The 22874-nt window shown below is 48.0% G+C and overlaps 4 protein-coding genes across 12 annotated transcripts in view; 1 reads left to right on the forward strand and 3 right to left on the reverse strand.

The window, feature by feature from the left end:
* LOC128876736 (protein pangolin, isoforms A/H/I/S-like) overlaps positions 1–5347 on the reverse strand; it is a 99628-nt gene extending 94281 nt beyond the window's left edge. For both annotated transcript variants that reach the window (XM_054123339.1, XM_054123337.1), the window contains exons 1-2: positions 3873–5347; positions 3701–3779 (exon numbers count right to left, since the gene is read on the reverse strand). In XM_054123339.1, the coding sequence (XP_053979314.1) occupies positions 3701–3779; positions 3873–4022 (229 nt within the window). In that variant the 5' untranslated portion in view covers positions 4023–5347. The remainder of the gene's footprint in view (positions 1–3700; positions 3780–3872) is intronic.
* Positions 5348–6928: 1581 nt separating this feature from the next.
* On the reverse strand, positions 6929–11497 carry LOC128876732 (transient receptor potential channel pyrexia-like). The gene is made up of 9 exons (XM_054123324.1): positions 10646–11497; positions 10329–10581; positions 10047–10249; positions 9756–9974; positions 9357–9685; positions 9006–9279; positions 8231–8521; positions 7849–8102; positions 6929–7713 (listed from the first exon to the last, which is right to left on the reverse strand). The coding sequence occupies exons 1-9, from the start codon at positions 11027–11029 to the stop codon at positions 7545–7547; spliced, it is 2376 nt and encodes a 791-aa protein (XP_053979299.1). The 5' UTR covers positions 11030–11497; the 3' UTR covers positions 6929–7544.
* Positions 11498–11746: 249 nt separating this feature from the next.
* On the forward strand, positions 11747–17905 carry LOC128876737 (cysteine-rich protein 1-like). The gene is made up of 3 exons (XM_054123340.1): positions 11747–11939; positions 16998–17150; positions 17322–17905. Exons 1-3 carry the CDS (start codon positions 11900–11902, stop codon positions 17363–17365), a joined length of 237 nt encoding a protein of 78 aa, XP_053979315.1. The 5' UTR covers positions 11747–11899; the 3' UTR covers positions 17366–17905.
* Positions 17906–18051: 146 nt separating this feature from the next.
* LOC128876733 (paired box protein Pax-5-like) overlaps positions 18052–22874 on the reverse strand; it is a 114256-nt gene continuing 109433 nt past the window's right edge. For 7 of the 8 annotated variants that reach the window (XM_054123334.1, XM_054123330.1, XM_054123329.1 and 4 more), the window contains one exon: positions 18052–22084. In XM_054123334.1, the coding sequence (XP_053979309.1) occupies positions 21855–22084 (230 nt within the window). In that variant the 3' untranslated portion in view covers positions 18052–21854. The remainder of the gene's footprint in view (positions 22085–22874) is intronic. The other variant, XM_054123332.1, reaches the window with a different exon arrangement.

Consider the following 22874-nt stretch of genomic DNA (forward strand, 5'->3'; position numbering starts at 1 on the left):
GTTGTCAAGTCGACGGCACGCGTCGTCTGGTCACGCGAATTTAAAGAAATCTGTCCATGGTCTCCGTACGCTACGAAAAACCATCCGATCAACGTCGCGAAAAAGCGTCGCCGAAGTAGCAACTTCTGTTCCATCGGACTGCACGTCAACGAAGACTTAATCAAGATTGTTAACGAGATATGTATAAGCTTCGATATCGTTAAGAGGGGATTATCGGCTTTGTACCCGCAGCTAAACGAATTATGCAAATTTTCCAAGAAATCAATCCGCGAGAAATGCACGTCCAGGTTGTCGCGAGTAGAGATATTCGACTGCGCGCATTAAAATTCCGAGGCTCGAAAATTGACACGCACACACGCCGTGTCGCGGCGTTTTTATTTGTGTGCAAAAATAATTTCCTGGGCATGGAAAGACCAATTTTAAACGCGTTCGTGTATTTCGAAATTACTCGGGAACCAGAGGCACACACGCATCGCGACGAAACCGGGAGCCACGATCTCCTTTGCATTTTCTGCTGTTACGCCGATGCATCGTTAGTGCACCTTCGGTTCGACGCACGCAATGCTGCTAAATTATAGTCGAAATTTGGAGCCTCGAGTGGCCTCGTGAAACGGAAGCAAGGATGCAACGCTGTAGGAATATGGTCGACGCAACAAGACGAAAAACAACATTCACCGAAAACCTCGTCGATCGAAAAACGCGAGGGGTTCAGCGACCGATCTTGGTGGAAATAAAAGGCACGGTCTAACGACCGTACGAAAGTACGCAGACCTTTTGTGGACACGAAACGCGGCAAGTACAATCTAATGAATGGGAAAAAAAGACATCCGACGCATCGCGCGCCATTCAGAACCGAGGCTGCTGGCGGAAAACTAGTTTCAGTGGACATAAAAAAGGGTCCAGTGAAGTAATTGATGCCAAGATTAATCCCACCTCGGCCTCCTCTAGCCTTCCTCGAAGAACCATAATTAACCACTTAAGCGATTACGACGGACCCCGACGTAATATTTTGCACGTTCTCCAGACCGGCGAGTGCAACGAATTCTGATCCCCACGCGTTATTTGCGCGTAATTGTACGTCACAGAAAGTGATTTTCGTGTCGTGGCGGGGCTGCCGCGCGTCGCTACCGTTCGGACAAGACAAATTACAATAATTTAACACTCCACGGATTCGTTTACGCTTTTATGAAGCCGACTACAAACGAGCGACGTTTAACACCACGTATAGTTTCCCTAAAACACACCTCGCGTAAATATCGGTCTTAATATCTTCATCGTAAATAACAAAATACAATACCTACTACGTATGCTAGTTATATATTTTTATCGAAATAGATTATGCGTTAATAACGGAGAAAAGATATTTTGAATACCTTGCCGTAACTTCTTTAAGCGCTAAACGTTTAATTCCAAAGTGTTCGAATACTTTGCCGTAAACCCTTGATGGGATGAACGGTGTTTACAACGAATTTTCATATTTTTGTTCCACGTTTCTTAAGTGGATTCTCAGGATCCTCCTCCCGCAGCACGAACACCAACAATTTAGTGCACAGTAATTACGGATTAAAATATATTTATCCCGAAACTAATAATTGCCCTCGACGTAAGTACACTTAATTTGCGCATAAGAAACAAACGATCCCCGAGTTGGTCCGTAACCGAGCTTAAATTGGCGATAAACTGTGGATAATACGACGGTCAATTTCATTTCAGCCGCGTAGAGCTACCTACGATCGTTCGATCGTTATTTCGAACTGTAAGCAATCCTCCGAGTACGTACGTAAACCGAATCGTGAGAAAAGACGCTCGAAGAATAACTAAAAAGAAACAGTTCCACGTATCCAAGGTGACTATTTCCCCGAATCCTTTCAAACTGTCTATTGTCGCTTCGAGGCGTCGACGAGTCGTCAAAATCAAGCAGGAACGAAATGTAACTGGTTAAAGTGTTTTGGCAACACGGTGACAGCGTGTTCGCCGGCGCGACATCGATTTGTCAGTGACAAAGTCTATTCAGGGAGCAACCAGTGCCGAGAGATCCGGTGTTTCATTGTATACCGTCGGCTAACGAGTTACAATTTGTTTCAAACCTGTCGCGAGAATAACAGCGCTCCGTAAACTTCAGTCAATTTCCCTCGGTAAATTGAAATTAACTCTCCCCGCGGTTTCTCGCCGAAAACTCCTTTTCCCTCTTAACCATGTCGATTCGATTTCCTCCCTCCGTCGCGCGATTTCTTTCGATTCTTCCAGTACTTTTACTTGTACTTCCAGTACTCTACACACGACAGCAAAGAGTTAACGTGTCGGATACGTTGAAGAAAGCTTGCACATTCTTCCGATGCCGTGAACGCGCTTTAAACTATAACGCGAATACAAGAATCGTGAATCGGAATCTCCGTATACGACGAGGCCTCGAGGTTTACTACGAATTCTCGGAACTATCGGGGGGAAGCTCTCGAGACCAACCGGGGGAAGCACTCGAAACTATTTTGCTCGAAGCGCTCGAAAAAAATACAGGAGTAAAAGGCGTAACGATCACAACGTAAACAGAAGCCATCGAACGTATTCTTAAACGACACGTTGGCTCCCGTTATTTGTTGTTGTTTCGACGAACTTAACAGGCGTTATTTTTTGAGAACCTTGGAAGAAACCGAATCGAACCCCTTTGTATACATACATTTCAATGGGACGCAAGGTCGTGCTATCTCCTTTTAAACCAAAGACAGCGTGTCTTATGTAAGACGTGTAAGAAACACTGTTTTAACTCAGATAAGTATTATAAAAAATCTTCTCTCGTCGAAAGTCGACGAACAGTGGAACAATGTAAACGAACGCAAGCCCGATCCGTCGGAAACAGCGAACGGAAAGAATTCAACGGACTCGCACTTTCATCCCAACGTTTGCATCGTTTCATTTATTCGACTTAATCACGGTAGAATAATTACATTCAACTATTCGCGATAAACGTACGTGTATATTTAACGCGAGGAGATGATACACGAACGTGGCCCACTGTTTTCAATCGAACCGCGCCAACAAAATAATCCAAAAACACGCTGCCGAGTCGTTTCCAGCGATCTCTGATGTAACAAACTTTGATACAATGGCTGTAATCTTGTTCTCGATCGCCGCTGGAAACGGCATTGTTGATCGTGGCGCGGACAGAACGTTGAAACGTTCGATTTAGCCTGACCCGTGCCATCTAAATTATCATTAGTACGTAAAAGCGATTTGCCACGAGTAGATTACGTTACAAGATCGTAAGATAACCACCTACAATGACGTTAATTTATATGAATCAGAGCTGGCCCCCCACGACACGCATATAATATCATAACACGTTATCAGATTTCATAGCCGACCAGCGATAAACGTCCGACGGGAGAATTAACGTTCGACGAGACACGACTTGTCGATCTCTCTGTTATCAGTGCCTCTATCGAATGTCTAAATTCGAGTTCCACGAATTGCTTATCCGTACGATTAGCCAAGGTGTACGAAGACGTTCCGAGTTTCGTGATAGTTTAGCAAACAATACGACGCAATAACCCGAACAAGACATGCGTTTCTCGGCATACGAGAGAGATTACCACTAGGCTAGATTTACGAGAGCCGGAGCAAGTTACTTCTGGAGGTAAGATAGAACCAGTCGTGGTATTCTGTTCGTATTCGCGAGAATAGAATGGAGGAAATGAAGACTCACCGAAAACGGGGCTGAGGTCGGATCTCGTCGATGTCTTGCCCGTCGTCGCGTAACTTCCACCGGCGAGAGAGACCTTTTCCTGCAACACACATGCACGCACTTAATGCCGACGTCCTCAGCGATGCGACCAATTTGTAGAATTAAGAACGGTAACAAGGGGTTGTTGACGCACCTCAGATTCCGTGAGGTCGATGAGGGAACTTTTCTCCTCCGTGAGGTTCTCGGAGGACCTCTTCTCGTCCTCGCCCTCATCCTTGAAGACCTTGACCTCGTCTTCGCTGCCGAGATCATCGCCGCCGCCGTTGCTGCTCACGTGCGGCATTATTGCTGGCCGAGCGACGGCCACCGTCTTTCCTGTCTTCGTCGTCCACCGACTTAACGCGAGAGGTGTGTCCACAGAACCGATCCGAGCAACGCGGCAATTTCAAAATCCGATCCTCCTCGCGTGCCGGCCGCGATACCACTGCGGTCGTGCGACGAACCACCGACGACAGCTTCGACGAGCGATCCGTCGGATCCGCGCTACTTTAACTAGACGACGCGCGTTACTTTCGAAGGACGTCACCGCCGGACACTCGCCCTTTCTGTCTCACCGTTGCCGCACAGAACAGACAATATACGTAATACGACGAAGCACAGAGAAACGGTTCACCGTCACCTTCGCCTCCACACCACCGTCGACGACGGAGGAGGTCAGGCTACACACTTCCCCGAACCGGACACAAGAACGTTGCACCGACGAAAAACGCGAGACGAGTAATAAAACGCACCACCAGTCAAAACACAACGATATATATATATGTATATATAAATATATATTTCTCGTTTTACGACGTTCCACGACGGAAATTGTAACGACGCATGGCAACGGGCAAGGTTTAACAGCCGACGCTCGTTTTCCTCGCTTATTAACCGAAACGTAATCTCACCGAAGATACGAGGACCGCGTGGGAAGAGTCTGGCGTACAGGGAGGAGCGAAGGAGGTGCGTTATAGGCGTTTAAAAACGAGTGGACAAGGAGGAGGTAACGGTGAAACGTGATGTAGTAGGCAGTGTGTAGTTGGCAGACCGTGTGTGTCGGATTAGCGCGTAGCAAATTTCCGTGCGTCGTCGTGCTTTCTCTTTCTGTTTCGTTTCTTATTGCGTGCACCAGGCACATAGTCCGCGCGCCACGTATCCGTACGATGGTGGCCACGATACTTTGGCGAGCCCACGATGCTGTTGCTGTGATTCCGTGTGGAGATGACTGCCAAGTACACGCGCGACGAGTACGACACTACGACAACGGTGACGACGTTGTTGTTCTTGCTGTTGATGTTGACGGTGCACGCGCCGGACGGCCATCGTGCCCGTGATAAGGTCCCGAGGTGCGTGTTTCCGTATCTCACCCCGACTCCGATGGCTCGATGTGCTCTGCCTGGATGCTCGGTACTGACTGCCGGCCACGGTGAGCTCGGGCGGGCGGCTCTCCCACGCGACGACCAATCACGACGCCGGATTCACTGCCGCGGCTTCCCTCGCCGACGCGCCATATCGCCCCCACCCTCACCCCCCGCGAGGCCACGGCCGGCCAGTCATGGCAGGCAAGGCGGCGAACCGACCCCACCCGAACCTTCGCGAGCTCACCCGATTTCATAGCACCGTCTCCAACGACGTCGCGCCACTGCCGCCGCCGCGGCCGCCACTACCACGTCGCTCTTGAAGCCACCGCCGCTAGCAATCAGAAGAATGATACTGAATCAATACCATCGATACCGCTCCATAAATTACGAGTCGGTATCGAATACCACCGAACGCACTCGATACTTTGTAAGTACTATATCGATTCAACTAAGTTTCATCAACAGTGTGTATACTTACGAACAAACTACAAATTCGTGAACAAAGAACGCGAGTAAAGGACGAGAAGAATTTTTGGACATCTGAAATTAGAAAAGTTTCATTTAGGATTCCAACGTATACGATGCTTAATAACGTACGAGGTGAATTTCTAGGTAGCTAATTAATCTAGGAAACACAGGCTATGTTGTATCGAGCTTATTACCTATACGGGCGGTGTAGAACCTCCGTTCTCGAAAACCATAATTTATCGTAGTCAAGCACTGGCCAGTTTCCATTCGATAGCGTCGATGGTGGACGCCTCCGTGCGAGGTGCAAATTCTTTTACTATCCGTTACTTGGAAATCTTTCGGATCGAGGAAACTCGTTTGTGAATTTTTCTCTGGTCCCGTTGCCCGTTTCAAAGTCGACCCTATAAATTATGTATCCTGTTAAAGCAACCTTTTTATCCAGCTCGGTGACGCCTCCTTTTTTCCTACAGCGTGCGAGTTGAATTTAACGAAACGATGCTGCGTTTGATACCGTTTTTCAGAAAAATAAAAAAAAAGGGCCTGGTTGCAAAACACACTTCGCCAAGCCTGTTACAACCGTTAAAGCAGCTGCACGCATGATTTCTTTATAGCCGCGGGTGAACGATAATTTATGGTAATAAATGCGCCCGCCATCGACCTGTCCGATTTCCGTATTTAATTAAAATCTGGACAAAAACACGAGTACCCTTATTAGCCGGTAACAAAGGTGACTTTTGTAACGTTCCTGGACTCCTCCGTACAAAGCAGGCCATGTGCGTGTAATTGTGCGACCAGAAAATATTCACCTCGTATCGGAGCGCGCGTACGCGTCGCAATAAATTTAAGATGGACTGCTTGACAACTGAGCAAACCGCTGAAACACCACGTCCTGTTGATATAATGCACGTGATCGTCCGTGATTATTTACACGCAAACATTACACCCGTATTAATAACCTAAAATGCCAGAATCGCTACACCTACCTTTGTTAGAGTTCGCGTTAATTATTCCTCGGACAACGAACACGGTTCGCGTTCACATGTTCGTTCGTGGATTAACGTGCTTGTAAATTCCGTACCGGCTACATAAATCTTATCAACAAATTGCGATTATGCAGGCTCCACGAAATTGCCCGTATCTTAAACCGCGTCGCATGAATCACGTCGTCGATACACTCTTGGAAATTACGAACTATAGTCGAGAGAAAAACGGCCTAAAGAAACAGAAGAAGGACGCGGTAATACTTTTAGAAGTCAATTCGCGAAAAGTCAACAAAATGACCGACGCAACAAAGTATCAACTCAAAGGCAGCGGGAACAAAATTTCGCACGAAAAGAAAAACAGTTGCATAACGTGTATTGCGAGGTGTATCGTATTCTATGTTCTTTTCGTATGACTATCTTTTACGTTGAATATATTTCGCGCACAATTGTTATTCAGAGGTTAAGTGTACGAAGTAAACATATCACGGTAAAAGGATACGCTACATTGTAGCTCAGACGTCCACAGACTTCAAAGCTGACCATGACTCGATTTCTGTTAGTGCACTTCTGTCAACTGTCAACAATTTCACAAGTCTGCGTATAAATCTGAGATATCGACGGTTACGCGTCGAATGAACTTGTATAATTTCAAATACTGAACGAACTGCACACCATTTTCAATGATCCTATTCGAATCTGGTCGAAGCGCCCGCGTTACTAACCCCAAAGAATGAGACGGTCTGGCAGAGACATCTATGCAGCCATATCCATTTTAAACTGTGCAGCGCTTCGTCGGTAAGTCACTGAACCACGCTATCGACGATTGGCGCTATCTACGAATGTACTTACGTACGTATCCGTACGATTTTTACGATTTCGTGAGTATTTTTTTTAATATTGCACTATTATCAATACCGATTCAAATTACATTATAGCATCATCGTATTAAGTGATTACAGTAGCGAGTAGTTAATGTTTTAACGAAAATATGCGAGGACCATAGATTCTGTTTTACACATTGGTACTTTCTCTCCGACGCGCTTGATTTTTTAAGGACTTGGAAAACTTTCGTCTCGTCTGGCAAGGATAATAAGATGTCCTTAACTGTAGCAGCACTTCTTCCAACAGCGACGTTAATTCCGCGTTGTTGTTGTTTTCGTAAACGCCGCTCGTTATCGAGCTGGAAAAAAAGGAAGCTTTCTTTAAACCGCTGAAAGTTCGGGTTGTTACGGCGGAATTATTAATTAAAGCGTAAAGTGCTCGCGGTTCACCGCACCGCGGCGGAACTTCTCCGTTCGTAGTGCAATTTGCTCACCTCTCGGTGTCGCGCGCATTTCTCGAGGCCAACAGGAACAACGACTCCTTTAACTTCGTCGGGATGCCGGGCGATGATTCATGGAAATAATGCTCGCGACAGCCGAACGTAATTTTTGTGGGAATGCCGCGTCTCGAGTCTAGCAGCGAACTTAACCGAGGATGTAGCCAATTGCTGCGAAAGATTCGGTGTGATGTCAGCATTTCCAAGTGGCTAACGAACTCGGCCTGCTTCAGCAACTGACGAATGTGACCCTGGATGAACGTTTGCGCAAATATTAATATTTTAGGAATTCCTCTTGAGATAGTTACCCCCGTTTTATTTTAAGATAGTTATTTTTTTTTTTCTCCAAGATAGGAAGGATTCTATACGCATATCGTACCTCTTTCTCGAGGCCCTGGATGTCATTGACCGCGAGGCCGATCATCAGGTTCATCAGGACGATACTAGCGAGCATGACGAAAGCGAGGAACACGAGCCTGCTCGTGGATGGTAGGAAGGAACTCCCATTCTTTCCGTCCGAGAACAGGGCCCCGTACTCGTACTCACCCATCATCATTACCACGGTCTTCACGACGGCCCTCCAGGAATCGCGAAACTGGTCGTTCCCGTGGAACAAAACGGCGAAGCTCAACGCGAATCCGACAATCAGGCAGACGAACGCTAGGAGAACCTGAAAGGAAATAAAAAGCCCCGGATGCGCGTTGTTATAATCGCGAGGGTGGTGGGCTCGCGCGCAGGGGTAGGCAAGTGGGTCCTGACGGGAGAGCCGTATCACCGAGGAGGAGACATTTAGAACCTTGGTCCTCTCCGGCTTTTCATTTCTAACGATATTCGCCGAAGGGAAAGGCTCCGTCTCTCTTACCTTTCGTTCCGACTAAATGCGGATCTTCCGTAACAGAGACGGAATTAAAAACCTCCCTCGGCATTAAATCGGGGTTAACGTTGTCCCTGTTCAGACGTCCCGTGAAAACGTTTCACGGCGTCGAATATGTCTGGCTTTCATTCGCGCGCGCGCGCGTTTCACTGGGATTCCGCTAAGCAACGAAGAAAATTGAGAACTTTTTCTAACAGGCCCTCGGGAACCCTTTGTTATCTTTTGTCTTTGTTATTTCAACAATCGAGGATCGGGACGATTGTTTCCAGCTACGACTGACCTTCAGAATATTCTTCAAGACCGTGGAGAACATGAGGGCGTAATATCCGAACGTCGGAAGACGGCCAACTAACAGCATCATTTGTATCCAACCGAGCAAGATTGCCACGCTGATGGAATGTAACACCCATTGCGAGGGTTGTTGAGGGGCGTTTAATACTTTTCCCCTTTCCTGGATTACAATCTCTCCCGTGTAACCGCTACTTACCGACACCGGCAGCGATATCGTCGCGCATGCGAACGTCAGCCACGTCTCGAACTGCCTCAAATAATATCTGCAATTATCGCGAATACACGTCAACCCTTCGAAAAAAAAACAAAGTAACGACGTAATGGTTGTTCGTGATCGAACCTTGGCACCATCAACACTTGGGCCATGTTGTGAAACAGGAGGACGCACGAACAGAAAGCCAGAATTCTTCTTAATAATGCGTGATCGGTCTCGTATTGCAGCAGAATTATGGAGTAACCGGACAAGGATAAAACGAACAGAGCGTGGACGAGAACGAGACTAAAGAAGAACACTCTCAGCTTTGACCATTTCAACCAGAGAAAGGTTTCCACCAACGGATGTCGCAGTATCGTTAATTGTTCTACACCCGACGCTGCCGCGATCAGGGATGCTATCACTCCCATTTGCAGCTCTCCTTCTGGAGCCAGGACGTCGAAGTCTACGGTGATCTACATAAAAAAGAAAATGCAACCAAAGACAAAAATGCATCGAGACAAGTAGACAAACAGTGTCACTTACATGCGAGTTCTTATCCGCGACGTTGCTGTTCACTCGCACTCGAGAATCCAAGATGTCCTTTAAAAACAACACAGGTTTCTGTATGTGAGCAAAGATTGCATCGATCACCGTGACACCGGTCTTCGTTTTCGCTGCTAGGTTTCCTCCTCGATCGATTAGTGTCTGAACGCATCGATGGTGTCCTTGATAAGAAGCTCTGTGCAGCGGTGTCCGATTAATCTAAGCATAAATGAAGCGAAAAAATCAAACTATCGATGGGAAGAAGTGTTTTCGAAGTTGCAGAGTGCCAACCTCGTCTCTGATGTCGACCTGTTCGGGAGATATCGCATCGAGGAGAACCAAAAGGGTGTCCAGGCTTCCAATGGTGGCAGCGATGTGAACAGGGGTGTTTCCTGTACTCTTGCATCGGTAGAGAGGCCACGCACCTCCATCCAACAATATTTTCGTTGCCAACGGACTCCCCAAGGCTGCTGCGTGATGCAGCGGCGTGGTACCTTAATTTAAAGAGGCTCAGATTTAATAAAAGTCGTGACAAATAATTTTCTGAACATTGCACACATATTACTTAAGCACCTGTATCAGGATGAACGACGTTCGTCAACGCCTCCGCTCTCACGAGTGTCTCGACGATGGCTACAAACTTGGACATCTCATTGGCATCCTCTCGAACCACGGAGGATCCTGCCAGAAGTAACGGGGTAATTCCTCGATCGTCTTCAACATTTGCGTCAGCCTTGGCGTTTACCAAAAGTCTAATTACTTCGGCGTGATTGTTCTTCGCAGCCTGGTGCAGGGGAGTTCTGCCCCAACACTCCGGGATTGGTAACTAACAAAGCAAATTGATCAGAATTCCGAAAGCATCGATATTTGTTTCACGTCTAGTCACTAACGTTTCGGCCTATGAAACACGGATCCATGGGCGAATCGTTGAATTCCTTGGAGCAGGAATCGATTCCGACTCTGCTTTCCGTGTACGCTCCTCGTTTCAGCAACCAGTGCACCGTTTCATCGTTGCCACGATGAGCCGCATGGAACAAGGCGCATCGTCCGATTTTGTCCGCGGTGTTCACGTCGGCGCCGTTTTCGTGCAATAGGTTCAGCAACTCCGTTCTCCCGTGCCAAGCAGCCAGATGAACCGCGTTCACTCGAAGAACACCGATCGGCTGCAAAAATTTCCGATCGAAGTCTCCAGCGAGAACACGCGTAGCCGTATCGACGTCGTCGTTCTCGAGGGCGACGATCAGATTCACGTAATTCTCGTCGCACGCGATCATTTTCGCGCGCAAACTCAACGCGGAGTACCGACATTCGCTACAGTTTCAGGTATTTGCCTGGGACTGAGGCCTAATCAACCGGGACAGATCGTTGTATTTAATTAGAAATCGCAGGATGTGGTCAAGGAAGATTGTAGTTGTGCCCCACACCATGATGTAATCGGAGTATCGATAGCGCGCTATTTTGTGGTACCACGAAAGTAAACCCCTTGGGTCGCTTTTCGCAGGCGTGCTGTCCTACATTCGCTCGAAAAGGATATCCGTTTTGATATCGGAAGAAGGAGACTACAGTCTCGACGTAAACAACCTTGTCGAAATTGTTCGCAGACCTTCCTCCTAGGAAAGAACGGATTTCCACGGTCTTCGAGTACAAATACAAATCGGACGCTGCTCCGCTCGTCACGATGCGTCCAAGGCGGCGACTATTGCATTCCAAGTGCACCAAAGCGCTCCGTTATCGGCGCACAGTCGCGAGTACTTGGGTATGCGCATTCGATAACGAATCTGTCAACAATGGATAACGGGATCGGTTCGCCTCGACCATCGGCGAGGAACGATTTCGTCGAGCGAAGAAGTCTGCTCTTGCAACCGTTACCAGTCACCGGCACGACGGCACAGAGGGACCCTCTTCGCTAGTTCAGGTGCACCAGCTCGAACCACGCACACACGGCGGATGCCAGTTCCAAGCACGCACACGTCGAGCTGGCGTTAACTCGCGTACACACGCCCAATCAACCGGAGAGTATCGCGTTACCTTGCAGAACTCGTACTAGGGGCCCAGTACGCGCTTGACCACGCTCCCGAGAGGATCTTCTTCGTCGCTCGAACAGACGTGCTCCCGATCGAAAGAAGTGTTCGCGAGGCTTGAACATGCCTAACTGCCCGAAGTGCGACAAACCGGTGTATTTCGGTGAGCAAACGAAATCCGTTTTCATTTCGAAGACCAACGCCTTATAGAGTTTACGAGGGATTCGGAGCTGCTCAGGTTTGCCGTAGACTAGATCAAAATCAAGGGACAGTGGTAGTCTCTTAAGTGTTTCTCGTTACTCGATCGACCAAAATTTGTAAAGATTCTTTGTATTAGAAACGAATTTCAGGATTTTCGCATTCGTTTAAATAGACGCGTAATTTCGCTTTAATAACGGTTGGTTTACGTCATTTACTGTTAAAGGATAAACAAGAAATACGTTGATCGGTAATCGTTAAAGCCGTGCTCGATTTCGCCTGCACCTTTTCGCACCTGCGATGATTGAATCTGCGATAGGGAATAATTGCAATCGATCATATCTCGTCGTAGGGAATGTGTGTCGCGCGATTTGCGCGTTTTCGTCGCAAAACTGTCGTGTATCGAATGACGACACCGATGATGTCATTGCGCGACCTCGCGGTCTACCTTGACAAATATTATGTCAGCCTCGTTCCGCTGTGTGCGATCAGCGCAACGCTGACGACATGTAACACAGCAATCGCCGGAAAGGAAATTTTATACAACGGACTATACACCGTGGTCGAGAATTCCGGTACCACTTTCCAATCCAATTCTCACGAACCTCGGTACCCCGTTCTCTTTGATGATTGCTTGGATCTATATGTGTACTTTACGTACATTAATAGAACTTTGGATCGTGAGGATTAATATTATCGTATACAATCATCGCTATATCGATCCGTATGACTGTCACAACATAAAAGTATGATAGATAAGATTAAGGGTCTTTAAGATATTATCGTATCTTATTCGTTGATTCTCCGTAGCATAGGCAAAAAATCGTTCGTACGAATCACCTTATAATATATTTTTAAGCGTATTCGAAACGCGAAGGTTGCACGCTTATTATCAACGATATCGATGCACTTTTTGGTCACGTGTTTACTGGTAATCTATACTAATATTATAAAGAGGTAAATTTTGTTTTTTTGCTTGTTTGTATGTAGAGGACAATTCACTTCCAAATATTAGCACGCTATTGTCGTCTCACCACGTGGAGGTTGCTGCGATTGGAGACAATCCTGCGATTTTCTAGTTTAAAGTAAAAGTGTCGAGTCCGCTACAAATAATTTCCACGGGTAACTCCGTTCGCAACGGTTACCGTCGCGAGTTCGCATTTTCTTTTTTCCTTATCAGCGTCGATTTGGCGAGGGTCGCGAAACGACTTCGTCGAGGTTTCAGCGAGCCGTCGGGGTCGCGATAACTTTATCGGTGGCCAATTGCGCGCCGCGCTTCCCCTTCGGCACGCAGATAAACGGAAGCAGAGAAGCTGGAACGATAGCGCGTTCCCTTCGATGCGCGCGCGCAGAAGCTTCGTATTCAGAGAGGATCGCTTTTAATTGCGCGCTTCCTCTTTCGAGCGGCCTTTTAGACGGCCGTTAAAGCACTATTAGCGCTGAAAGCGGATTTTTCTGAATGCGCGGCTTGCTCTTCCTGCCGCTGCCGATTACGAATATGGGCTTTCAGATCGGCCCAAGTAGGCGTGCGAGAAACGGATGCCGTGGCGAGGGGCGAAATCGGGGAGGACGACACTCTTTTTCTTGTATCGCGGAAAAAAGTTCGAAAGAGGAAGGTCATCGGCCTCTAAGCTCCTCTCCGCGCGCGCGGTTTAATCTGTATGCGATTTGCACCGCGAGGGCTAACCCGAGGAAAGAACGCTGCCCCTCTATCGGGTTAGTCCTGGGTTCGATACTTTGCTAGTCCTTCGTTCAAAACGTAAACGGTCCTTCGATGCATCGTTGCCGCGAAAAGTTTCACGACTGGGCCATTTTTGCGTTTCTCTCTGGTTAATCACGGTTCTTCGGATAGCGGTACATGTAATTAAAAGTCGACGCGCTTCTTTGACGGATGCAAGCCGTATCTGTAGCTTTCGGACGCGCTAGCAAAGTAACTTTTGAAGCTTCCTCGCCGAAGACGAAACACGCGCTACCGACGAAACGAGAAAGCGCCCTCGCGAAGAAGGCACTCGCAGCTTTACCCTTGCATTTTCTTTGTTTTCGAGCGAGTATTCCACGGCAATGTTCGCCGCAAAGCTGGAGGAAGCTTTTCGAGCCGGTCGCAAGAGATCCCCGACCCTTTGAGAACACGAAGACCGAAAGCTTCGAAACAAACCACGCTTAAATGATTTCTTAGCATCCGACGAAGAAGCCTCGTACTTCGTTTGGTATTATCCGCGTAAATTGTTGCAAATGCTCGACGAGACCCGACCAAAAAGGAGGTTCTACTCCTTTCGGACGACGAGCGATTGATCTTGGACGGTTCTGCATTTTTTCCGGCGAAACAAGAGAAATCTCGAGTTCTTCTTCGATCTCATGGATCGGCGATTTCTTTCGAACGAGAAAGAAATTACGACGAAAGGTAGACGTTGCACGCCGATGAGCTTCTACCGACGAATTCTTCCGTAGAATTTTCCATCGAGTTGGACACGTTGGTACGATGTTTAACGAGCGAACGAATATCGTCGGCGTATCAACGTTATCGCGTTCGATGCATCTACGCGTGGCTCTTCGAATTTCAAACGCTTCACTGTCTCAACGATATCTCTGACCATTTTCCGATACGCGTGCGAAGCGATTCACGAACAGAATCGCTTTTCCGCGCGGAAAATCGGTCCTCGATCTCCCACGTGCCAGCGAAAAGGCGACGTTCCTAACGAGTCGCGCAACCGATGAAACGGCTGATTCGGTCGTTTCGCCGAATGTCCGTTCTTCGAGACACGAAAGAGGAAACGAGAGGCCGAAGCGGAGTCGAGGATACCGTACCGGGTCGCGTTGCGTCGAAAGCAACAACGATAAAGTGTCCAGCGACAGGGACAGCGCCAGCGGCAGCAAGGAGCCGTGGACAAGGGGACATAGGGGTAATAATAAGAAGAACAGAGTGGAAACAGGTTTGCGGAAGAATAGCCGGGTCGCGGTGGCGAACGAAGGCGCGGGAGAAGAATGAGGAGGCTCGAAGAGAGAATGAACAGCCGTCTCCTCGTTCCCTGGACCTCGACCTCTCCGGACCTTCGCGAGCCCCCTCGGTTTGGATGCCGATGGGAGCGAGCCCACGACGAGGAGGTTTTCAGGGGCCTTTTGCGGCTGGATGGGTGGCAGGCGGATCGACGGTTGGGAAGAGGAGAGGAAGAGTGGGCGGCGGGGGTGGAAAACGGTCTACCAATGAAATAAAGGAAAAAGAAGGCGGAAAAGGGAAGCAAGGAAAGACCAGGGGATGGTGTTCCAAGCCTATGCAATCAGCAGCCGCCGATTGTTTGGCGCCCGAGCGCAACGATCCGTGCACACCGCTGTCTGCCTTTTCGCGCTACCACTGCACAGCACCGATGCTTGACGATTATGCACTCGCTTCTCCGCCGCCAGATAATTAGGAGTTAATTAACTAATGGCCCTTTATGCGTACCCTTCCTGCCTCCACCCTCTCTTTCCTTCCCGGCTCCATTCTACGTTCCCGTTCCCTCTTTCGCCTCTCTTACTTTTTCCCTCGGTTCTTGCTTATTTCGCGGCTACGTTTCCACTATTTCTCTCTCTCTTCGACCCGAGCGCGCATCAGCCCCTCCGCTCCTCCCCGCGGCTGCTGTCGACCCCTTTAGACCCCTTGTGTCTCTCCGCTCCTCGTCATTTTCCAATTCCCCTCGCTGGCACCAGCGTCCTTTGTGCTCCTTCTTAGACGCGGAGGAACGTTTGAATGCCAACCACCGGCCCGCCACCGGTCGACCGTGCCTTTTTTGTCTTCCCCGCGAGGTTTGATATGCCGTAATGGCATGACTCACCGCGACGCACCGAAGAAAAAAAAGGTACACTCGTGCTCCTCTGATTTCGTCGCGGCCTTTTGTCGACTTTCCGGCCAGGCGTGCGCGACGCGCATAGACGCCGAATAGGAAATCGCGAGTCCGCGGTTCGCGCTAACCTTTGCTAACTGGATGTCTCGTTCGACGAGTTTCCTTTCGTTGAAAATTCAAACACCGTCGAAGGATATACACTCTTGGTCGCAGGAGAGCCTCTTAGTTTCCCACCCTTCAGGAGTACCCGCATCGAGATTCATAGCTCACCCCTATGGATACCACGAAACGACAAAATTAATATCGCAGGCGTGCTTCCTTTCTGTCGCTGACTGTAATCATTCCGTTTCTCTCGAATCGAGATGGTTTTCGGTTAATCAACCGACCAAACAAAAGGTATCAGCGAAGCGAGCTTCTCCGACGCGTGTCGCGATTATTCGCGAAATTCCTATGGCCCGCGACGACTACGCGTGGGAATTCTTAACGGGCCGGGTGCGGCGTCGCGATATGTTTTCTAAAGGGACGTCGGTTCGCTTTTTGTCGACGTGGTCTCGCTAACGGTCCACGGGGTGTTTCGCGTTCGCGCCTGCGATGAATAAGAGCCGCGGATCCCGTCCACAGGGAATCAACCATTCAATTTTATAATTACGAAATTGCTAATGGAGGAGGCGACGGAGGAGTCGGTGTCGTTGTTCTCGCTCTCGTCGTCTCCGGCGCGGCAATGATCACGCGACGAGTCCCGGATGGGGATGTTTCTGCATTTTGCTTGGCTCGCCGACGAGAAAGGGAGAAGATATCCAAACGAAGTCAGCGAGCGTGTCGCGATTGTCTGCCGCGATCGATACGGTCTCGTCGATGTCGTCCGACCGTTTTCAGTCTTTTCGACGTCGAGACACGAAGGCTTGATATTAATAAACGATCGTTATCGACAGTTCGCGTTCCGTATAATGCGGAGTTGATCAAATTTCTTTCGGGCTTCTTTATGTGGGTCGCAGCCACGTACGGCTTTACCGGGGTAGATCGAGGCCACGGGAATAGGTCCGATCGAACGTAACGATTTCCTCGTTTCCATTTCACTCGGTGAATCGTATGGCTCGATTGGAGGTATCGGGAACAAACGGGGAATCGATTTTTGCGACACGGGAGAACGAAACGAACCGAAAGTGCACGGACGACTCACGCGTGGATCTCTTTGTTTGTCGCAGCCGAGAGGAAGACCTCTTTGGGGAAGGACTGGCACGGCGCCTGTTTGCGTTGCGAAAAGTGCAACAAAACTTTGACGCCGGGCAGCCATGCGGAGCACGAGGGCAAACCGTACTGCAATCATCCGTGCTACTCCACCCTCTTTGGTCCTGGAGGTAAGGAACAACTTGGTCGTCTTCGTTCAGTCCTATCTCTACCAAACCTTTTCTTTTTCTGTCTTGAAAGCGTGTTTTGTATAACAGCTTTGCGAGTAACTGAAACGTGAAAAGGCGTAAAAATTGATAGTTGAAGTGAATTATGTTATTGAAACATTTCTTGCGTTGCAGGTTTTGGACGGGGAGGTGCCGAGAGTTACGTTTACAAAAAGTGAAAAGTCAAGATATAGAATTATTTTTAATAAGGTCCTGTTACCTATGCCGTAGAACCTATATTTAATGTAACTATTAACAGATCACCTAAGCATCGATACACGAAGTACAATTCCTTTTGTACAAAACGTTCGCAAGTTCGACGGTACGAAATACTTAAGATAACTAATTTTTTACAAGATTGTATACCGCCTATTGCAACTATTTACAAGAGTGAAATAAATGCTCGATGAGAAGAAATTGAACTGTTCGAGCGCCCTATACATATCATCAACGCGTAAGGAAGGAATCTGCATTGCTATTCGTCGATCATGCGACCAAAGGTTATCTTTCGAGCATATTCTACCGATGGTACGACAGAAAATATCATCTGGGTTCACGTGTTGCATGGTAGATGGCGCACTTTATTTTCCCCGCGATCGATTCTAAGCGGGATTTTTAAATTTCTACTCCTTATAACATAGTTCGACGTTTCTAGTTTAAAATGAGACACATTGTAAACGCGCATCCTATAGACAGGAAATGAAATGTCGATACATCGATTGTGGCATACTTTATTTTCAACCTATAGTACCGTTAGACAATATTTCGTTTTTCGATTACTTTGACAATAACGATTCTTTATTTAAGATTTCGACGCGAATCTACATTACTTGTACGCGACGCGGGTCTTCGATAATCAATTCTATTCTGTTGTAACGAAAAGTCTGTCCTTCCACTCGTCTACGTGTGGAACATGAAATGTGAATCGTAGGGAAAGAGGGTTAACGCCCCGTGAATCGTGCTTTAGAGGGAAAAATGTGAGTAAGTAAATTGTGGGACGAGCTTCATATAAACCTCATATTTATTTAAAAAGGATGTACAGAGTTTTGTTTGCAAGTATCAACAGCGAGACTCGGCAAGAGCGGCGCACGGAACAAGAATATCACACGGGGGTACGGAACACGAAATAAAAATTAAAAAAGATAGATAGAACCGTTCGTTTATTGTTTCGATGAAAAGAAAAATGTTCGCGGGGCGCAGCATCCAAGCCGAAGTCTCTGATTTCGCACGTTTCTCGCAATTGTCGCGGGGAGCAGATCCCCTTCGTTTGAATGCTGCGCGTAAAGCGCTTCCTCTCGCGTTGACGCTAATTTACGTTCGCGGCTACGTCGTCGTCGACGTGCTTTCCCTAACTTTCTCGCTTACGTTTTAAAATCCGCCTCCATCTTATGGAGGCACGGAGAAAACATTCACGCGATATTGCTCTTTCGGTGGGTTTCTTTGGCAAAACTTATTACACATAGGTCGTCGTTACAATTAATAAATAATAAAGGCATTAAATAATAATAATATAATAATAATAATAATAATAATAATGATAATAGAATAATAATTATAATAATAATAATAATCGTGACAATAATGAAAAGTAGCGATAATAGCAAATAGAATAATAATAATCGTTAATAAACATCGTCGTTGTGGTAATAGTAATAGAGTAACAATGTGAAGTACGCAATAGTCAATTACAATCCCGACGTATGTATATTTCCCAGATAAAACATTTTTGAACGCCAGACGCGAAACGAGAAGAGCCAAGAGAGACGCTTCCCCAAGCTCGAGGAAAAATCGTCGACGCTCGAATCGCACACGAAATTTCCAGAGATCGTGGATTCCTTCTCTCTATCTTCCTCTCCCTCCCGTCGCTTTCCATGCCCCCGGTCTTTCTGCCCGCGGTTTTACGACTCGCAACTATACAATTCTTGAATATCGATTGCGCGACGATGAGAACGGATCGAGATACTGATTCTCCTATACGCGGAACGATGGTAGACTGCTCGAAGCGACCGGTTACTGCGTCGAAAGGAAAATTCGAAGATTCATTAAGAGCACGCTTCGGATCGACCGCGCCGTATTTCCTCTGCAACTGCTCGCATCAAATCATTCTCCACCCTTGAAATCGTTCAAGGGTTAACTCTCATTTGAAATATTTATCGGTTCTCCCTGCAACTAAAGTACAAAACTCGAAGGTGAAAGACCGCGCGAATCGTCTATTAAACGTTCTGAATGAATTCCATCGGAATGAAATGCGATTAAAACAATGCGGGAGAAATAAAACTGGGAGAAGTTTCGCGTTATCGGGCTTTTATCGTTCACGCGAGGTGCGCTCGAAAATAATTCGTTAATTATGAGATAACTGTGATGCGAGCGAATCGTGGTAGGAAACCCATTTCACGGTGAATTTCTCAAGCGAGACGCGATACGTTGATAATCCTCTGCTCGCGAGGCGGCCGTTTCTACATTATCGCGATGATTACGAAAATCGTTAATTAACATAGCCGTTTCGACGTTTTCATTGCACTACTTACATTTGTATACCGCGCGGGCACAGAATTTCGTTACTATCGAATAAATATTAAATTAAAACGAGAAACGGATCGATAAATAAACGATCTCGATTGACATTAACCGCGGGAACCTCGAATAAAATACGGTACACGTTCGAGACTAGCATCTCGATTGGTAGCGCGAGCGCATCGTATGTCGTCCACGGGAAATCAAACGTTCCGGACGCTCGCGCGTTAATTTCCTTATTAAGGTTACAAATTATCATTTTTGCCCGTTAATCACCGAGAGTTTGCGAGCACGTAACTTCTCATTATGTTACCCGCGGCCAGTCGTTAATTACGGTTTCGCGATATTTCGTACTTTTTTTTTTTTTACCTTTTTCGAGCGTTCCGCACGACGCGAAGCCGGAAGCGACTCGACTTCCGCGGCGCGAGAGTGGCGAAGCCGTTGGACGGAACGCGAGCACGAGCGACCGTCGAGGAAGAGTCCGCTCGCTCCTGTTCGTGAAATCGATGCCGCAGTTACAACGATCGTTACGCGCCCGCAATGGCCCACGGACGATTTGCGATCGGCGGACGCACGCAGCTCCCACCGAAGGTAACTCCTTTTTACGCCGTGCTCGCGCCATTACCCTCGGCGCGGATCGATCGCCGGCGACTCGCGTGCATCGCTCGATTTCGTTTTCGCCTTTCACGCTTTCCCGATTCTCGATATGCATTCGCTCGTTGCCCCCCCTGCACGCGTCGCTCGCAAACCCGCGTTTATTTATTTACATCTAACGAGGGAGGACTCTGGAACGCTCACGTGGATCGGAGGACGAACCGGACGGGACTACGATCCGATAAATCGAGTACGTTACCCTGAAGTAGTTCGTCCTGGTGGTCAAAGGGTTGAACCTCCAGCAAGAACGGTTTCACTGTAACCTACAGGGCGTATTCGGACTGTACCCCTGTTTAATTCGCTTTTCGATCCGCATACGCGTTTCGGTGTCCTCTTCCTGAAACGTCGCGCTGAGTCGTCGTAAAACTCTGTCTCCGCCGTAGCTACGCGACGCACGCAATTTTCATTCGGCAATCCCGTCTGTGGTCTTTGGTTTCTACAAAAAATATATATAATATCCTTAACAGTAGCGATCGTTACGTCGATTCCTGATTTAAAAATCTCAATAAACTTATCGGCTATATCTAATATGTATACTATACGTCACTTGGTGGGAGATGGGGTGTCGGAAGGATAGGGAGAGGGTCGTCGTGCTTATTAGGAGAAAGAACTTGCCTTTTCTGGGCAGTCGATGCTGTCTGTTTACACGGGTATATGTATATTTATATATATATATATATTTTTTTTTTCACTTTATATATGTACACGTTCTAACGCGGCGTCGGTGGCAAATGTGTCTGCACGCATTCCCGTGGCTGGCGATTTCGTTTCACGGAAAACACGCGGGAAATACGCGGCCACATTTGAGTGGACGACCGATCGCGGGCATCATGTAGAAATTATGCTAACTGAGGATCGTTAAATTAAACTACCTACGGTTACGCGCACTCTACAAGAGTACCGACACTGTCGGCAAGGACCGCGGGAATCCTGATCCAGACACACGTCGGAGTCGCTAACGTTCGTTTAACCCTTCGACGGTCGACGCTTCTACCGTCAAAGGGTTAAAGTCGCGAACGAAACGATCGATATCGGCGAAGTTTACAGTCTTTTCGGACGAGAAGGAAACCACCGATGCAGGTATTCCCCGCTGGCGACGATTTCTAACCGCGATCCCCGATAACGATCGCGAACTCGATGCCTCGGCGTCAACGGCTTTGAAGTTTGCGATCGAGTACGATATCGAAGTCTATATCTCTCTCGGAACTGTCGCATCGACGATCGACGCGAATTTTCCACGTTCGACGCTTTACAGCACGCCGATCATCGAATTCGAACGGTGTCTGGCCAGTTCGTCTCGTTCTTCGCGCTTTCAATGGGAATTATCCACGTTTCTCGCTGCGTTACGATCGGTGTTTGTTCGTTCTCGAGCCGATAAAGAGATCATTGCTTAATTTCAGCGTGGTTCTTCGTGATATGGCGTCCATCGTCATTGGTTGCCGTTCCCCTCGGTTCAGGGAAACATTCCGCCCGGAGTTGTCGACCAGGACCACAGACCGATCAGGCCAGATAAAGATCCGTCGGCGTGGAAGAGTGCTCCGTCTTGGTACACGCGCTTCCGGTCGGCGAAGCCGCGCTCGCACCGCTACTCGCCCTGGTAGCCGCTAAAGGCGATCGACTGGCCACGTCCGGGCTGTTCTCTGGGCCACCGTTGTTGCATCCGCCGCCCTGCTGCGAATTGTTGTGGGAAGACGCCAGCGTATCCCCGTTGCAATAATAGTACGTGGAGTCTGCGAAACAAGCCAAGATCTTTTAGTTTCGAACGCGTCGTTGCTCGATCTCGCGTATCGAGCTGAGAGACGCCAGAGATGGGCAAAATTTGATTCGAACGATCGATGCGAAACGCTCGGGGATGTATTCTGGGATACACTCGTGGACCAAAAGTATTTGTATAACTCGTAGCATGCTTGAGAACTTGACGATACCGCACGCAGATTGTCTTTTCGTCCAGGAGTGTACCTTTCCGTCGCCCCTCGACGAGACAAAATCAACACGCCAGATGAGACACCTACTTTTACGACGCATCAGGTTGTGTCTCTGCTCGATGATGGCGTATCCCTCGGTGGCCTCGAACGGCCAGTTGATTTTGTTTCGTCTGTAGCATATTAAGAGCCTGCGCGCACCGAAGGCGGCAGGCATTTCGGGTCTGTAACGAAAGGCGACAAACAAATATGGTTGCCTACGCTCGCGAGGGAATCGCTTTAAATACCGCTCGAGTGCGCCTCGAGGAGTTCGTTACATCCACTCTACCCTTTACGCGCGAGACCGTTTTCGATTGCTCGCCCGGCGACGATATTTACGAGATTATTTCAATTTCTGGATCATCGATGATAACACGTTCGCGTCGCGTTGCGAAACGGCGTTCTAGAAAGGGGAAAACGTAAAGTCGCGGCTGCGAAACTTCGGTTCCATCGGTGTCGAGCTCGGACACGTCGTTACGTCACAAGGAACGGGCTAACAACGTATCGCGTGCCCGATAAAAAATTTTTTATTATTCCGTTCATTCTTGTGCGCCGAATA

Source organism: Hylaeus volcanicus, chromosome 5, assembly GCF_026283585.1.
Source record: "Hylaeus volcanicus isolate JK05 chromosome 5, UHH_iyHylVolc1.0_haploid, whole genome shotgun sequence".
Taxonomy (NCBI): Eukaryota; Metazoa; Arthropoda; class Insecta; order Hymenoptera; family Colletidae; genus Hylaeus; species Hylaeus volcanicus.

Coding starts and splice junctions, on each gene's coding strand:
- LOC128876737 (XM_054123340.1), top strand. CDS start 11,900: ATGCCTAACTGCCCGAAGTGCGACAAACCGGTGTATTTCG. Junction 11,940..16,997: donor CGACAAACCGGTGTATTTCG/GTGAGCAAACGA, acceptor TGTTTGTCGCAG/CCGAGAGGAAGACCTCTTTG. Junction 17,151..17,321: donor CACCCTCTTTGGTCCTGGAG/GTAAGGAACAAC, acceptor CTTGCGTTGCAG/GTTTTGGACGGGGAGGTGCC.
- LOC128876732 (XM_054123324.1), bottom strand. CDS start 11,029: ATGATCGCGTGCGACGAGAATTACGTGAATCTGATCGTCGCCCTCGAG. Junction 10,582..10,645: donor CGTGTTTCATAGGCCGAAAC/GTTAGTGACTAG, acceptor TTGCTTTGTTAG/TTACCAATCCCGGAGTGTTG. Junction 8,103..8,230: donor TCCAGGGCCTCGAGAAAGAG/GTACGATATGCG, acceptor ACGTTCATCCAG/GGTCACATTCGTCAGTTGCT.